General features: G+C 35.6%; 1 protein-coding gene across 1 annotated transcript in view; it reads left to right on the top strand.

Moving 5' to 3' along the window:
- The window catches only part of LOC145992152 (TLC domain-containing protein 2-like), a 106,730-nt gene extending 88,090 nt beyond the window's left edge, over window positions 1-18,640 (top strand). The window contains exons 3-6 of the mRNA XM_083128425.1: window positions 8,451-8,533; window positions 11,386-11,557; window positions 14,382-14,486; window positions 15,372-18,640. Of these exons, the coding sequence (XP_082984551.1) occupies window positions 8,451-8,533; window positions 11,386-11,557; window positions 14,382-14,486; window positions 15,372-15,565 (554 nt within the window). The 3' untranslated portion in view covers window positions 15,566-18,640. The remainder of the gene's footprint in view (window positions 1-8,450; window positions 8,534-11,385; window positions 11,558-14,381; window positions 14,487-15,371) is intronic.
- The last annotated feature ends 292 nt before the right edge of the window (window positions 18,641-18,932 follow it).

Genomic DNA, 18,932 nt, shown 5'->3' with positions numbered 1-18,932 from the left:
TAAGAGTAACAAACTTTGTGCTTTCTTGTATCTTTATTTAATGAACGAGTCAATTTCCAGGGGAGCACCGACCCGTTCGACTCCCCCCGCCCTCGACGCCCATGGTCAGACGAGAGGTAGTTCAGTCTAATATGAAATATGTGGCCGAGTTACGAGCCATTTGAAACACAAAGTGGTGTCCAGGGAAAAACTCTCCACATTCAAGTCTCGTATTGCCATTCAACCTCCTATCCTACCTCAGTATACTCCTTCGCAACCACTCCAGAGGTCTATCAGAATTCAAGAGCAGACACGCGCTTCCCCATTCCTGCCCACCTTGCGACAAGTGAACAACAACGATGTAGATCCCCCAGAAGGACATTCCCAATAAAGATTCACCTTTATTCCTACGGGACAACAGGAGGTACAGAATACAAACTTGAATGAGTCCACCACTCTTAAAAGAAGCCCAACAGAAAAGTAACAGTGAATAAGTGATAGCATACATATTAGTGAAAGTGCACAATTAACTCTGATATAAACCAGATTTTTATCAGACTCCGGACAAACTCAACATTTCTTGTCATCTCTTCCTTTTCCTGATGACTCCCAGGAACTTGATGGCATCTCTTTTCTAGGAATTCTTCCTCGTAGGGCTGACATTTCTCCTTCCCAGTCCCTACTATCACTGCTGATTTCAGTGGGAACTTACCTGCACCTATATATCTAAACCAATTAATCTATATTTTCTTCAGAGACCCTCTCTTCAATGGCAGACTTTTCTCCTCCCAGTCCCTGCTCTCCGTACCTTAAGTACCACCTTCTTATTCCATACTCACCATAGATATCTTCTTTTTATAACCAATCCTATTACCCTCCCTAATAATCTGTAAACCCATGTTTGATCTGGCCAACTGAATGAATAATTGGTCAACATATAGTGAAAACTTGTTTCCAGGGCACAGGAGGTGTCAAATTAGGAGGAAGAAGAATAAACTGCATAAGATTTGCTGATGACATGGCATTATTCGCTGAGGATGAAATAACCATAAATAGTATGTTAGAAGAGTTAAACAACAGCTGTGAGCAGTATGGAATGAAGATTAATGTAAAGAAGACAAAGGCAATGGTTATAGGACGGAAACCAAGGAATATTAATGTGAGAGCAAACAGTGAAAGAATCCAGCAAGTGGATAGCTTCAAGTACCTCGGATGCACTATAAGCAGTGACATGAGCTGCAACCAAGAAGTGAAAATGAGAATCGCAATAGCAAAAGAAGCTTTCAATAGAAGAAAAAATGTTTTTTGTGGACCCATGGACATAGGTCTAAGGAAGAGATTAGTGAAATGTTTTGTGTGGAGTGTAGCACTATATGGTGCAGAAACCTGGACGTTGAGAAGAAATGAAGAGAAACGACTCGAAGCTTTTGAAATGTGGACATGGCGAAAAATGGAGCGTGTAAAATGGACGGACAAGGTAAGAAACGAAGCCGTACTGAAAAGAGTTGGTGAAAAAAGATCTATACTGGAGACCATCAAGAACAGGAAAAGAAACTGGTTAGGACACTGTCTAAGAAGAAACTGCCTGCTAAGAGATGCCTTGGAGGGAATGGTTGAAGGAAGAAAAGTACGTGGAAGAAAGAGATATCAGCTTATGGATGATATTAAATTAACTGGGTCGTATGCTAGGCAGAGAATAGGGAAAGCTGGAGATTGCAGTGAAAAACCTGCCAATTAGGCAGAAAACAATGAATGAATGATTGAATATAATATCTTACTACATCCTATTCCTACTAATAATACTCACCCTTTATCTCCGACTTTTTCATATGTAAACCTCGATACTAATCTTTTAACATTACTTACCCATTTATCTCTAACAATTTACAATATGTAAACCTTGATTGGTTTGCAAACTTTGGAAACCAGAACAACCAGGGTACCTATAGCTATAAATCAAAAGTAGTGTAATCTGAAATACCAATGAAAACTTTTTTTTTTAATGTAAATTGTAAGACGAAAATATTGAAATAAATTACGTAATAAACGGGGGGAGATGAAATTCTGAGGAAATGAAGTCCTGGTTTATTGTTTAAAGCGCACAACCCCTGAATGTATTCAGGCTTCTTCAGGGGGTTGTCCCCCTTTATTATGTTATATTAGTCTGAGAGACTGTCCATAGCAATTAAGGGTTAACAGGTCCATGAAAGATACTTGACCCATTACTGTTGGAAATTCTTATGAGATGTGATGCACAGAGTCAATCAGTGTGAAAATAGGATTCAGTGCAAAGTATTTCATCTGCTTTCGAATCATTGACTTCAAAATAGTCTACCTGATGTGATAATCAATGTTCATGGTGTTAACATTGAGTATGTGTCAGGAGATACTTTAATGTTAATGTTTTATTGTAAGTTGTGAATCTTTTGCAATTTTTCTGTAAACATCGCTACAAAAGAGAGTGGAGAGTGGAGAATTCTAAGTATTTAATTTTCTGCCGATAGATTGTGTCAGAATCTGCATGTTGGAGGTAAAGAAACATGTAACTCAAAATGAGAGAAGATGACACATTTTTGTGGCATTAACTCCTGTGATTTTTAGGTAAGATAACATATGTTGCATATTTTTTTTTACATTTTTTCTTTCATTTTCTCTTTGCCATATGTGATCACATTTCTGCCTTGCAATTCCTGTGCATGCATAAACAAAATTATGTAATGAACATCTTCGCACGTTGCCATTACAGCTGTTCCAGTTTAATCACTTTTTTTTATTTCTTTCTGATTTTATCGCACCTCAAATTTAAAACCCTGAAAAAATCACCTTGTTTGAACACATCGCACCAGCAATGATTTAAAAAGTTGAAAGCCACTGTAAAATTGTATTTCATTAATTATTATCTGTTATGACGGTTGTTTGTTGAAAGCTGTAATACTATTTGCTAACACTAATTGTTGTAGTGAGAAAACAGCAGCTCAGCAATGGAAAGTTTGCACTTTACAATAGTGACAGGCACCTTGTATTGGAACTTGTTAGCTATTTGTAACATCATGTAAAGGAACAAGAATAAAAAAAAAGTAGCTAAAGGGTAAAGTCCAGCATAGTGATGCTAGTAGGTTAATTCAGACTATGAAGTACAGATTATTTCAACGTCACACTACCCTAACTTTAATCGATAACTTGAAAATCATAGGTGTTATTTGCACCAGTTTTTTGCATATTGAAGTTTTGTTGTTTGGTATATTTTTAATACTTTTCATTGTCAATTGAAGGATTTGGGAGCAAGACATGGTAGTGACATTTTGGTTATTGTTGAGTTTCTTAAGTAGGAAGGTTATTAGAAGCTATACTGTAGATAAATTATTTTCATGTTGTGTTTACCAATTTCAGAAGGGTAAGGGCCGGTTGCACCATCGCCACTTAATCTGCCACTTTACAAAGTGCTGGATAACGACAGGCGGGAGATTTAGGCGGCGGTGGGTTGCACCAAGCATTTTTATCCTCGGCCTTGTAAGGTGGAACTTTCTCCTGCTTGCCGTACGACCTGGCAACAGAAACTGGAGAAAGTTGTGTTTTCGATTGTGTTTTGTTTGTTTATTACGTGCTAATATCTGCTTGTCAATTCCAAATGCATGCTTTTTCAACTGAAATATGTTTAAAAAAACTAAATATTTATTGCAATGAAATGAAACAGCTGATAGAAGTAGGTAATGCATGTGTCGTACTCTCATATAATATCAAATGTATGTTACATGATACAATATAACCCGTAATCTTTCGAAGTAGTGGGAAGCTTACAAAATTTTCAATTTATTTTTCACGTACTCCAATTAACATAATGCAAAAAAGAATATTCCTCGTCTTATCTTTCAGTAAGACATACGGTCACTTTTTTAAAAATATTATACACTACTAAACAATGACCAAAATTTTACGAAGTCGTAACAAATGCAAGTTACATTTATTCAATTTTTAGTGCAAGGCTGACATATCTGAGTTTGTGTAAATATAGGGAATGAGAAGAGCAATCTTCTATTCTGCTCTTACTAATTTATCATTCGTTTCTGTTAATAATTTATCAATCCGTAACCTCTTCTTTAGCGAATAGCGAGTATTAGTATTATCAACGTTGACCATCTTATAGGTTTCTTCTTTATTTATAATGCAGCTTTTGTGAAAGTTGGTTAACGATGCAGATGAAAATTAAATTTTTGTATTCAAAACAAATTCGAATAGCACAAAAAAAATCGTTAATCAACGGTTCCATGTACAAGGTACATTTTGGGAATTACTATCATCTTAGCACAAAAGGAAGAATCAAATAGTAATGTAAAGTACCGTAGTACTGTATGGACGCATGTTTTATTCTTATTAAGAAAAAAAAAAAAAAAGAAACTCCAGGCTGTATATACTTTCAGATAGGTAGTTTCGTGCAACGTTATATGCTAGTGCAATGCAAGAACGTATATATTTCTTTACAAAAAACAGTAATATTCACCAGGAAAATATACATTGTACATACGTACAAATTATAATTTGCCAAACCTATTTACATGCTTATTTATGCCATTATATGCCTACGTGGATAGGTTAGGCAGGCCAGGTTTGGTGTTCTTAGCATGTATTTCCCAAGGTGCTAATGCTGCCCCTAGCCGTTCGTCTTTTTAGGCCAGTTATTTTGAAAAATCAAATACAAGCCTTGAGTACACGTTTTATGCATCTTCAGGCATGTAGATTCGTGCAAGGTGCATTTTCTTTGTATCTAATAAATGTAACACCATTCGGAAATTGTTCCTTGTATATACGTATCAACGCCGTAAAGATACTGCTGTACCTGTTTCTATTATTATTATTCTTTGCCAGTTTTAAAGTTAAAGTACAAAATCTCGCACAATGTAATGAAAAATATGTTACTTCGCATAAAACGTTTCCTCTAAGTAGTAAATACCGAAAAAAAAACTTTGGCATTTACGTCTTATGCTCTCCCATGAATATTAGGGTAGGGTTGGTTAGGTTAGGTAAAAAACCAGTAGGAAATTGTTCCTTGTACATGCATGTCAACATCATAACGATGCTTGTTAACAGTAAACTTTTTTTTGCCAATTTTGGAAGTTAACATACAAAATCACACATATACAATGTATACGTTTCTTAAAAGATTGGTATTACCTCTTATGTACTACTAGGTATGTAGTTTCTTGCAAGGTTATTATTGTAAATGTGTTTGTAAAAAACACACCACCATTATGAAAAAATATAAATATGCTGACCAAGGCAGTAATTTATTTTATTAAAAACATAAACTAAACGTAACGTTTCAACCTTCTAGCAAGGTCTTCATCAGACTCTGTATCAAGTACAAAAGAACTAAACGTAACGTTTCAACCTTCTAGCAAGGTCTTCATCAGACTCTGTATCAAGTACAAAAGAGACTTTTGTACTTGATACAGAGTCTGATGAAGACCTTGCTAGAAAGTTGAAACGTTACGTTTAGTTTATGTTTTTAATAAAATAAATTACTGCCTTGGTCAGCATATTTATATTTTTTCATAATAATGGAAACAAGGCTTAATGGTGTTATAACACCACCATTCGGAAATTGTTCCTTGTACGTACATATGTATGAACTGGACGGTAAGAGTAGCTACTGCTAAATATTATACGTGCATTCTTTGCCAGTTGTTATTCGGAAACAACACATTACTTGTTTATTTGCAATGTTACATTCACACCAATGGCGACGGAAGTGACTCTAATAATATTACACGTGTTTTAATCTTAAAGATTACAAATTACTAGGATTGCGAAAAAGCAACTGATGCATGGTGTACATTTCGTGTATTGAGTTTGGTTGAAAAAAATTGTTACAGCAAACACACATTCATTTATTTGGAACTGCATTTTAATACAATTTTGCAAGCATCAAACGCATTACTTTAACCTGGTTTTATTTTCTGTACCCGCATGCACTCAAATCCTACATACGAAATTACAGTGAAACTGCTAATGCTAATATCAATATACAACATTTTCGGAACACACACGAAAATGACCATCTAATATTCATTTCTACACATATATTTACAAACGTTGCTTTATTTATTGCCGTTCCTGGGATAATTAACAAATCAGACTTTTTTTGCTGTTATTTGATAATGCAAAACATGCAGCAAACTTTCGCAATTTGCAACAGCTGATCGAGACTTTGCCATTTTATCAACTATAAAAGTGTAAACACAGATTATACTAGGTGCTGCACGTATCTGTTGGCTGCACAGTGTACTGCTTTTCCATGTTTACCTGGCACTTAACACGTTAGGCGGAGCCCCGACCACCACTTACATTACACGGGACTTTAAGTGCTAGGTAACGTTAGGCGGACATTGAACAACCGCAAAATGGTGTTAAGTGGGGGATAAGAAGTTAAGCGGAAATGGTGCAACCGGCCCTAAATTGCATGACATGACAAATACATGCGAAAATTGAAGGATACTCTTTTTACTTTGTAACTCAATAATGACCAAAACCCCATGTTTTACCCCTGAGCCCTTCAATTTATTCTATACAAATTGATAAATGAGATTAGTAGATTTTTTTTAACAGAATAGAAGAATGATTATTTTTTTTTTCAGGTTCATAATTTGTAGTTTCATGACTTGCCTTGTTCATTAGTTTCTGAATCAACCTATGTAGAATGAATTGTCAATGTAAAGTATTTAAAAAATACGTGCCAAAGGAAGATAATTTAATATGCAAAAAATGTTGTGTAAATATCACTTTCAAGTTATTGCCATATTTTTTTGGGTCTAACCCAGGACATATTGGTGATCAACTCGTTACTGCTGAATTTCATTTTTTTTTACAAAATAAATTGAAATTACTTAAAAGCCTTAATATTTTATTGGAACATTAACTATAAATTGTACAAGAAAAATATTAACATTATTTTCTAAAATTAATCAATTAATTTTCAAATGTTTAATTGAATAATACATTTTCTGATGTTTAGGTAGCCTCTCTGTCCTAGGTAGTTAGTTGACTCAGTGGCTTGTTTGTTTTAAATTCTGGTCGTGAATATTCAATACCGGTAGCTATTTTCATATTTCAGATTCTCAAAACCCCGGACAGCACTAAAAAACCAGGACTGTCCGGGGTAATCCCGGACGTGTGGTAAGCCTACCGATAAAGGGGTTATGTGACTTTTGAAACACTCAGTAGAAACATGTCAGTTTCACATTGAGGGTCAAGCAGGAGGATACATGTGCAAAATTAGTTTTCAATGATTATGAAAAACTTGAAAAAGCTGGGAAATATTGCATGTGTTTGTTGTATTCACCAGCATTATGAATTGCAAGCATATTTGTTTTTTTCTGCAATTCAGTTTTTGATTGGGAATGTTCCATGCAAATGAATTTATCTTATCTTTAAGAGTTTTAAGAAAACTTCAATCTTTTCAATAGCATGCAATGAAGAATGTATATAACCCTTTGTGGGTCGTGCGAGAAAAGTTACGCCGATGGTCTCATACGGTGCCAGAGACCAGGTTTTTAAAATTGCTAAATTAATGGTCTAAAAACACCCAATCCTCGATTATTATGACTAGATCTTTTCTTTCAACAATTGAAATTCTATGAAACTATAAAAAAATAAATTCTATAAAATTGTAACAAGGCACTCTTTGTTGGTCGGGTATGGAAGTCAGACCGTATTTTCAATAAAAACTAGGTACGCCTGTAGGCGCTCATGGACCCATACACCAAGGGGCTTGAATGACCCCCCCCCCCCCCCCCAAGCGGCTCGAAGATCTGACTAACACTGAAAACAGAATTGTGGTGTAAAAAAAGTAAGGTTAGAAACTCAACTAGGCAGAGGAAGGTTATCGAAAAAACAATCATTGATAAATAACGACATTAAAACCACACACCCGGAACTAGAGACCGTGCGCAATCAATGCAGGGTTAAAGAGCATGTTGGAACCCCCTTTCATCTAAAAATTAAGTAAGCAAGGCACTTGTAAGCACTTTGTTTTATAATAAGCAGTTTTTTACAGCCATAGTTACATAAAGATGACACCATCTACATAGAATATGTTTTTTTAAACACAAATTTGAGGTGTCCTAACTATTATTATTACATGTGATATACCTGGTTAAAATACAAGGACTTCACCCAAAATATATTTCTAGATATATATATGCACGGTTAAATATTTAACACTAATTAATAGTGTAATTCAAAACATTACATGAGGTCCAGAAAGCCTGGAACATCAGGGAATTTGATTTAGAAAAATAAGTGGGAATCACACTGGCTTCTTTAGCTCTTTCCTTCTCCATTTTATATGCAGTTCCCTCCCCCATTTGTTTTTATTTTCTTGTGTCCTGTCTAGATTTTCACTTTCCTCTCAGTCTTAGAATCCATTTCCTCTTGTGTTGATTATTTCTTTTTCTACATCTGCATTTTTGTTGTAGGTTATTTCATCTATGATACAGTTGATATGCTGATGAATCACAGGAAAAGGAGTTCCTACGAGCTTATGGTTCACCATATACTGGTATGTTCAAATAATTTTAAGGTAAGCTGTGTGCCAAACTGACAAATGTTAGCGAGCCATTGTGACTACTGCCACAAACCCACACTGTAATCACTATAGAACGGTCATTCAACATTTGTCACTTTGGTATGTAAGTTGGATCGTATAAAGTCGAAGAGCGGGGATCGTAGATAGGCTATGACAGCCTTTAGCCACTCGCTTGTTAGGCGAGAGGAACGTTGTAAAAGGAAAGGGGTAGCTCTGGAGAGCACGTCGACACTTAACTACAAGGGGACTAGCCCCGTAAGTAAGAACACACGGACATATATTTAAACACTACCTTTGACTGAACAGGCAGGGGAAGGAAAGACAAGGAATGTTCGTTACCTGGAGTTCTACGGCGATCTCTTCTCCGCTGGTCCTTGGATCGACGTGGTCCTACTCTGAAACAAAACGGACGAGGGAGCAACTCCGGGCTCCAAACTCTGTACTTTCGCCGACCGATATTCTAACGATAACTTTAACTTCCCGATTGTTCGTTTGCTCCTTTTTCTGAACTTACGATGCCTTTGGAGCTCTCTCGCGTAAACTGCAAACAACTAGACACGGATTTCTTTTGTAATAACTACTTCATCTGACTGACGGAAGACAACTAAGAATGAGATTTTCTCACGCGACCTATTTATGTGAAATTTGAACTATCGGCCGTTACGACGCTTGCTTCGATCGCGTCCTCTCGCAACGGCAATCCTGAGGAAGAACGCTGATTCCTGATTTCATTTTCTAATGCAATGTCAGCGGAGTTTTTCCAACTCCGCTGAAGGACGCTGCCGCGATGAGCTTTTAAGAAGCTCTTTTTCAATGCTTCAGCGGGACCCTTTTTATAACGTGATTAGCTTATTTATTTATGATACCCGGGTCCTAGGTTCGATTCACGTCTGCGGCGTGATACGGGATGAGCATGAGCATTATTTGATTCATTATTAGATTCATTATTAAAATGTTAATTTATCACCTTAGACTGAAAATAATGGTAACGAAGAAATGGTAGTTTCTTTGTTGGAAGTATAGTCAGAGTTGTCATTTTTTTAAAATGAGCATCTGGAAAATGAATGTCCACCATAAATTATATATTTCACGCACATGAAAAGTAGTCGTACTCCATGTAAATAACAAAATGAAATTATCTGGAAATTATTGTTTTTCATTGCATTTAGGTTAAAATATTTGTGAATGCATATAATTTGCACATTTCATGAACCAAAATTATTAGCATCTATAGGTGTGCGCATGAAGGTCAATTGCCCCCCCCCCCCCTTATAATAATGGACGTCTGCAGATTTTTCCATGGAGGGACAAGCAAGGTATTTTTCCATGGGGTATATTACCCAGATAATAGTGTTGCCCCTCAAAAAACACCACTTGAATTTGAAATTATCGCATTAATGTAAATTACTATGACTGAAATCAAATTATACGGGTGAAATATATACTTACATTATTATACTTTCACCTAGAAAGTTAGTGTAGAGGAATCTTAACGCCGTTATTAAAGAAAATCAAGTATTTTCAAGTTGATTAAAGTTCAAAGCAAGAACGGGGGTAGGGGGATGCAGTGGTGCAGCCACAAGGGTACAAGGGGGAGGGCAAACATTGAGTGAAAGAAAGCAAAACTAGTAGAATCCGAGAGTAGCAGGACAAAAGGATACTCAAGATGCATTATTTCTTCCAGATGGCCAAGAGGACCTACAGGAGGCACAAAGGGGCAATTGCCGTAATCCTTCCCTAGCTTGTGAATTGTAATAATTTTCCAAATTCACTATTTTGCTGTTTGAATTCAAATCATGGAGAAGAAATTAAGTCAATTTCATAGAAGATAATATTGGTACTTAACAAATACATACCTGGATCTGTATGAGTTTATTATTTTCATTTGCAAAAACATCGATTTAGTTTAGTTTGTAATTGTCAGGGAAAAATGTAAATTTTGTCCTGGAAAACATGGAAAAGTCATGAAATTTCATTTGTGCTTGTTTGTAGCCACCCTGTCGCAAGCATCACAAAGTATTTCATAATTCTATGAACTCAGCTTATTATGGATCCAATCCAATAGCATGTCTAGAACCTTACATTTTGCATGTAATGACAGATGATTTCATGTCAGTCGCAGTAATTTGCATCCATTATTACAAGAGACTGATAATTACAAGTAAGACTCGTACAGATCATCGTAGAAACAAGATAACTTCGAACTGAAGCAGTGTTTTGGGAAAGAAAAAATACCCTTGTTCAATTTTTTTGTTTTTTATTGACTTAGTGCCCTTTGCCTAACCACCTAAGAGTAGATTTAAGATGAAACTTGAGTCCAAGTCAGTTTTTTACACAACATGAAGACCTCTGGAACTTTGACTGCGTTCACAAACATGTGAGGGATCTTTTCTTTTTTTGCACTGTTAAAAACACTACAGAGCTCCTACACAACCTAGTTGTTAGCATTCTCCCCTTTTGTGCAAGCAGTCCTGGGTTTTATTCTTGGTGGGAACTCCAAACTTTCCATGTCGACCCAACATCCTGAGTGCAGTTGGTGAGCTACTGAAGGAAATAATATCACACCAGACCAGAAAGCCAGAAAACAACAATGGAAAACTATGCACTCACCATGCATAACGGAATGAAAAAAGATAGGTTGTTTGCACCATGTTTGGTTTGGTTAAAACATTACATCCTGTAAAACTGCTTGTTTCAAGACTTGTTTAAATTCTTAAGAGAGGCTTATTGTAATTATTATGTAAATTTACGTACATTCACAGTTTTAAAAAAATGATAATGTTATGACATGATTTATGTATTAAAGGCCACTGTAATTTTTTCAGGTGATCATTTCTTTCTGTTTGGCTGTGTTTACAAGACTTTATATTGGATTCTCTCTCGTTGCACTCTTCATAGAAATCAACAGTGTCTTCCTACACATGAGGCAGCTGCTGCTCATTCAGAATTACGGAAAGGATAAGGTTTTCTACAGAGTAAACAGCATATTTAATATAGGTGAGTGCTGTTTTAAGAATTAAATTAATTGCTAAGTCTGAAAGCTTTTGTGTGTTCAATATATCTGGCATAGTCCATATCAATTCAGGCAGGGGGAAGGGGGGGGTTACCTTCATAGTCTCAGATGTTATTGAATTTGTTAAAATTCAGGACATAGTACGAAAACATAGTACGAAAACCGTATTTTTTTGTTTTGTCCACAAAAATTCCTGGCCCGAGATACAGGTCGCCAAAGATGGCATCCCTGGCAGCATTTCTCACGTGCAATTTTTGGCAAAATATTAAAATGCTCTATTTCTGGAACGGTTCAAGATATTTTGTTGCTGTTTCTTGTATTTGAAAGAGAATAAGTTTCTGATTAAAATGATAACCTCTGTTTGGAAATATGTGTCCCAAGTTCTCTTGCCATAGCCTTCTGTTTTTTTTTTTTTAAATCAAAACTAATATTTTTTCAAAAATGCCAATCCCAAAAATTTTGATTTTTCTTACTGTTGATCAGTATCATACAGTACTACAGAACATTCCCTGACATTCGCAACAAGACTCTGAGGCAAGCGTCCCGGCATCTGTGATTGTCTTTCCCAGTGAACGGGGTCCGTGACAGTCGCACGCTACAGTCGTCTTTTTTTTTTTTTTTTTTTTTTCGCTCTCCCTGCCTTTGCTCTTTTTCCCTTTCTGTTGACGTTGCAGACTTACACCAGTATAATCATCCCTGGGAACTTGTGTTGTGTCGTGTTCGTGTATTGAAGATTGTGGCTTAATATGGCACCACAAAGTTTACATTACAACAAAGGATTTATCTTGTCGAGTGTTACTTCGGAAAGAGAAATTGTGGAGAAGTGCAACAACGTTTTGCAACGAAATTTCCTTGTGTTCCTGTTGCACATAGGACCACTATATTAAACCTCGTAAAATCTAAAAAATGAAGTATACAAAGATAATCCGCACACCATCTGTGAGTTAAAAGAGAGTATTGTACGAGAAATCGTGAGAATAACAGTAGACGAACTTGCACGTGTAAATTCCAATTTCCTTCGGATATGCCAGGAATGTGTTGCAGCAGAGGGACATCATTTTCAACACCTTCTGTAGTCAAGGTTAGTACAACTAATTTTAATAGCCGACTCTACCGACTGTCGCGGACCCGTTCACAGGGAAAGACAAGCGCTGATGCCAGGCTGCTTGCCGCCGAGTCTTGTAGCGAATGTCAGGGAATGCTCTGTACATTCTCTGAAAAGGAGAACTTCCACTTTTGAGTTTAACAGGTTTTATAAACAATTGAAAAGTCCAGTCCCGATTGGTTCAACAGGAAGGCATCACTCAATTTCAAAGGAAGATACTGATGCAGTTGAACAAATTTTTAGTTCATTGAATTGCTAATTTTAGCTCTAAGCAGAGTGCACAGAAGTGTGCTTTGGAACCTGTAATATGTTTTGGAACTTGCACATATATTTTGGAAGCTTTAATATGTTTTGAAAGCTGTGTCTGTTACTTATCTTTATGAAGAATTGTGTCTGTTACTTATCTTTATGAAGAATTAAAATGCCATGTCAAATAAGACTAGATGTTGATTTCATGAGACCAATATGTGAGAATGTGGTAATGGAAACTGGTTTAATGTATGGCAAACTTTTCAATTGTTTATAAAACCTGTTCAACTCAAAAGTGGAAGTTCTCCTTTTCAGGGAATGTAGTACTGCATGGTACTGATCAACAGTAAAAAAATCAAAATTTTTGGGATTGGCATTTTTGATTTTTTTTAAAAAAATAAATCGGAGGGCTACAGCAAGAGAACTTGGACACATATTTACAAATGGAGGTTATCATTTTAATCATAAACTTATTCTCTTTCAAATACAAAAGACAGCAACAAAATATCTTGAACTGTTCCAGAGATAGAGCATTTTATTATTTTGCCAAAAATCGCACGTTAGAAATGACGCCCGAGGTGCCATCTTTGGCAGCCTGTATCTCTGGCCAGGAATTTTTTTGGACAAAACAAAAAAATACGGGTTTCTTACTTTGTCCTGAATTTTAACATATGTTAAATTCAATTACATCCGAGACTGTGAAGGTAACCCCCCCTGCCTGAATTGATATGGACTATGCTACACACGGGAGACAACTGGCCCATATATGGACACTACCTATAAGTTTGTTTATATATGTACAGTGGGATGCACAAGTATTTCTCGGTATGTTGCATCCTATGACTAATTAAGAGTTTCAAGAATTGAAAGAAAGCGTGAAGCAAGTTGCTGACAAAATCTCACCAGCATGTGTCATGTAGAGTGCAAGGAAAAAATCATGAAAATAGTCATGGGCAATACTTATGCATCCCATTGTACCAGAACCACAATTAACATATCAACTGGACATAATTCAGTTAGATATTTTTGCTCATTTATGTACAATATAAAAATATGACGTGTTCGAATTACAGTACAATATGAGTTTTGTATGTTTATTAGAGTTGAGCTTATTTTTCTGAATTTTTAATGCATGAAAATGTTTGTAAATATCATAGAATGACTATTCATCATAGAGAGTTGAAGATTGTTTTATTCTGAACAGAATTACTAGGCCTTTCGCATGAAGTAAAAATTTGACATTCCATCTTGATACAAGTGCAAGTACAATAGTATAAGGCTCCCACATTAAACTGAAGTGATTCGAAAAATTCCAAAATGCAGTGCTGATTTTTCTTAACATAACTTCACCATATGCAAGACAAGTATATTGCAGTATGCTTAAAGTAATAGTTTTAAAAAAATTGCATGGTACTCGGAGTGTAGCAGCTAAGTACACCATTTTCTATTTCCAGCCACATTCATTGTCTTTCGACTAACTGTCATTGGTTGGATGACACGATGGCTTGTGATCAACAGGGAAATATTGCATAAAGGACATTTTACGATAGCAATGATAAGTAAGTATTATACCATCATAGATGATTTTAAAAATCAGTGTGGATTTTTTGGACGTGTTTAAGTTAAGCTTTGAGCTTCCAGCAGCTCTATCTCATTCACTCACTCCGAAATTGCAATTGAAATTTTAGTTCTCATGCTTGAGCAGTTCCGTTATATAAAGCTTCATTCAATATAATTCCTACAATATTTACTCATACAAGATGTAATTGCAAATTTTCCATGAAAAACCTCAATCGTTCATTCACCACTTTAATTATAGGGCAAAAGGTATAACTACCAGCTTTCTGTAACTCCATGTGATGAAGTCACATGAATGTTTTCCTGATATGGGCCTTCCTGATGGCGTAGTGGTAATGTAGTCGCCTTGTAATCGAGGGATTCCATGTTTGATACCCGGTGGAGGAACATAGTGGTTCGGACTCCACTTTAAACATAGATCCAGCAAAAATTCTTGACCACAAACATAATTTCTTGACTTTCTTGACCTACATGTTGATTTCTTGACATTCTTGATTAGTAGACACCCTGTTATACTAATGGTCAATGAGATGCTTATCTAGCCTTCACCTGATGGGCCTGCAACTTTGCCAGAAGGTGTGTAGTGTTCCCAGTCTCGTTACTTCATTGACATTCCTTGTTTTTGACTGTAATAGGCTTTGCCTTAGAAGAAGGCAACTAGGGTTGCGACTTTCAAAAAAAAAAATAACAAAATGATGGACATTGGATATAAAAGTACAGGTTATTTATAGAAGTAACAGATTGGTAAAATTCTCAGCAATTTTCTGATAAATGGATACACAATTATGCTTGTCTTGGCCAATACTGATCAATCTGTCACATGACATTTGTATCAATCCTCCAGTTATGTTAATCTTCTTTTGCAGCATTGTCTGTCGTCATGGTGATGAACATTGTCTTGTTTCTGAGAGTCCTCAACTCTGACTTCAATCAAGTTATTTCTAAGCAAAAGAAGGACAGTAGATCCAACATTGCTAGATTTATGAGCGAAGAGGAAGCAGACAATTCACATATTTCTAACAATATCAAGGCAGATTCCAACAATATCAAGGCAGAATAATGCAACCTTTGTGTCCGTGAAATGAATCATTGCTGCAGTCTTGCGTCATCAGCTGCGTTGAGTTGTAGGTAACATTACTTTTTAAAACGTAACAATATAAATGGTGTTGAGGGAACATGCTTTGTGCTGCGGCAGAGTTTGTGCGTCCACATGTAACACCAGTTGTTCTGTGTTGAATATGTGTGTGGGTGTGCATAAAACAACAGGCTTCCATTTAGCGACATAATTTTAAATAGGTGAAATTGACGGAATGGAGACTTTTGTTTTTTAAGAGCAGCATACGCTACTGAACAGACTTGACTAACTCAGGTTATTTCTTTGTAAAGGAGGAGGAGGAATCTGCCCTTCAAAATAGTATTTTTTGTAGATATTTGTGAAGAATTATATTTTAGTACAGTTTTAAATTTTTAAAAAATGCAGACTCTTCTCAGATTATTCTTCATGCTCGAACATGTGATTTCTGTCAACTGGAAAACAATTCTGAGGTGGTTTACATATATAGAGCTGATAAAAATGACAAGTTTGAAGGAAAAGTGTATATTTTAAAAAGAAGATTCTAGTTTTCCATGCTCTTTTAGAAAAGTAAAACAAGATGCATCTTGTAAACATATTTTATTAATGTAGAAAGATGTACTTTTTATCAATGATTACATCCTATATGCTCAACACAAATCAGTAAAATCAACTCAAATAATAAGGAACATATTTAAAATTCTAGTTTCCTAAGCAATTGTAGTCCTGATGGTTCTGAGAAACGGGGTGCAATGAAGTTTTGTTTATTTTGAGTTTCTATTTCGTAATCCTTTACCAGTATTTTTTTTAAAACTAAAGGGAAGGGTAAAAGCAGAACATGGTTAACATCTATTAATGTGGTATTTTGGTAAGATAATCAACACTCATGATAGTACTGGATGCAATTATTGCATCCTTGTAAACACTATGAGAAAGTATCATTAAATAAAAATACACCAATAAAAAGAAACTGAGAACTTTGTCTTTTGAGCTTTTGTAATCAATGCATGTGCAAAAGTAGAGGACTTGATATTTAAACTAGTATTAACTAATGCAAACTATAAACATTTTCTTTCAATCCCCTTTGCATCTTCAGGGTTGCGAAGGATTTACAATGGAAGATTCTCAATGTTAGAACAGAAAAAGTAATCTGTATTACAGGAAATTTTTATAAGAGTTATTTTCATTTGATTAATTTCAACATCAGGACTTGTGGTGACCAAAATTAATCGAACGAAAATAAGCTGTTTCATGGTATATATGTACATTGCATGTAATGTTCCAAATTTCATTAGGAATGCATTCAACATACTGGCTGTATTAAAACTGGTGCAGTATTATAGTAAGCATTTTTTAAAAGCATTTAATAGTATTTTATACAATTTTAACTGTATTATTCACCTTTCATTGATTAATCAAGAAATCTTTGAGTTACAAAATAATAGGAAAACTACCTCTACTTTTTGGTAGCATTGTTTTACTGCATCTTGTGTTGAGAATGTAGGCAGTTTTTGCATCTTAAGTGAATTCTAAACGTATGAAACACATGAAGTATACATAAAAAAGTAAGTAATATTTTGTGCAAGTCTTTTAATGTCCACAGCTGCTTGTCATGTACATGTAAAAAATAAATTCTGCCATGCAATATAACAATGCATAATGAAATACACAATACCTATGCAAAATGAGTGTCACAATGTTGGTTAGTTATCTGATCCTTTGCAGGGATAATGTGTTACAAAATCATCTGGGTAGACAAACTGAATAATACCATGATTTGTTATTGGCTGCTTACCATATATTCCTTTCTTCACTTGTTTTTACATCCTGTTTTAGGAAAAATCATGTTTGTTTACAGAAACCTAAAACTTACATTTTCAGGGTATTTACAAAGGTCATGGTAAGAGCTGTTATCATTTTAAAAAATGTTTGTGATAGATATTTACTATTATAAAGTGTAGGGCTGAGCTGATACCAATGTATTGTTGCCTTTTCAAAGTCCACTTACTGTACAGTCACAGACAGTTCTGGGTTGTAATGATACAATTGAAAGTCTATGAGATTGTTAAAACCCAGAAATGTCCGTGACTGTACATTGCACATAAAATGCCTGTAACATCGTTCTATAAACACACTGGAAAATATTCAAAATATACACTTTACAATAAGTTTGATCTGAATGTTTTAGGGAGAATTCACACCAAAGAGACACATGTCGCTTTGAAGCCAACACTCAGTAATCAATGCAACCTTTCGAACTGAAGAGACACTGCAAGATGCACGTGTTGCTTACGTGTCTCTCTGACTGTACAGTTTCCTCAATACCTTGCAGCGTGTTGCTTCAGATTGTTGTTCGCGTATACGCAGTGGATGCTTCATTGCAACAAGCTAGCTATATTTAGACTCTGGAAGATAGTCCGGCCAGGATCATATTTGAGCTTTTAAGTCCATTGTATGCACAAATAGACTAATCAGTACTGGATGTGCCTGGTGCCTCCACTGGTTATTGAACCTGGGATCACTTAATTACAAGGAGACGACGTTACCACTTTGTCTTCCATATTTTTATAATTGTCAACAATCCTACACACGTAATACAACTTATTATTCTTTATGTAATTTCATAGGTACATGTTAATTCATGAATAAAATCTTAAATACTGTAAAGATTTATGATGAAAATTCTTCGGCTAAGGGCATCGACTTAAAAAAAAAAAGAAAAGAAATACCGTGACATGGTTTCACGAAGGTTGAGAACAATTTCTCTAGTGTTTAGGTATTCACTTTATTCAGGCTGAAAAGTCGAGCGTATACAGTTTGAGGTCAGTGCATATTATTTCTCAGTTTTCTCATGCACAACATGCCTGTCCCGAGTTTCAATAACTTGCACATTTTTTTTTTTTTTTTTTTGGTGGAGGGGAGGGGTGACTAATCAACTGATTAATGCAATAATATCGGTACCATCATGCATACTGAGCAAAGAAACCAGTGTCGCATACTGTGTGCATCTTGTCTCTTCGGTGTGAATTCTCCCTTAAAGCAAGTCTCTGGTTTTCATATGGCATAGTAAAGGGTGCGGCACGTAAAACCAGCCCGCTCTAATGATATCTTATGGAGGGACGGGCTGGTTTTAAGTGCCGCACCCTGTACAATGCAATACTTTCTACTAATGTTTATAATTATCCTGGAACTTTGAATTGATAGTGTTCAGATATTGCTATCAGTGGCAGAATCAGCATTGGTACTAGCTCTACCTTATAACTTATTGTTTTTTTTATTTAAAAGTATAAATTGAATTACTTTGTTATAGAGTACAGTTCATGGAAAAATTACTCCACTGCTAAAATTATTCAAA

Source organism: Lepisma saccharinum, chromosome 9 (assembly GCF_977018435.1).
Source record: "Lepisma saccharinum chromosome 9, izLepSacc3.1, whole genome shotgun sequence".
NCBI classification, from domain to species: Eukaryota; Metazoa; Arthropoda; class Insecta; order Zygentoma; family Lepismatidae; genus Lepisma; species Lepisma saccharinum.
This window is presented reverse-complemented; position numbering and strand designations above follow the sequence as displayed.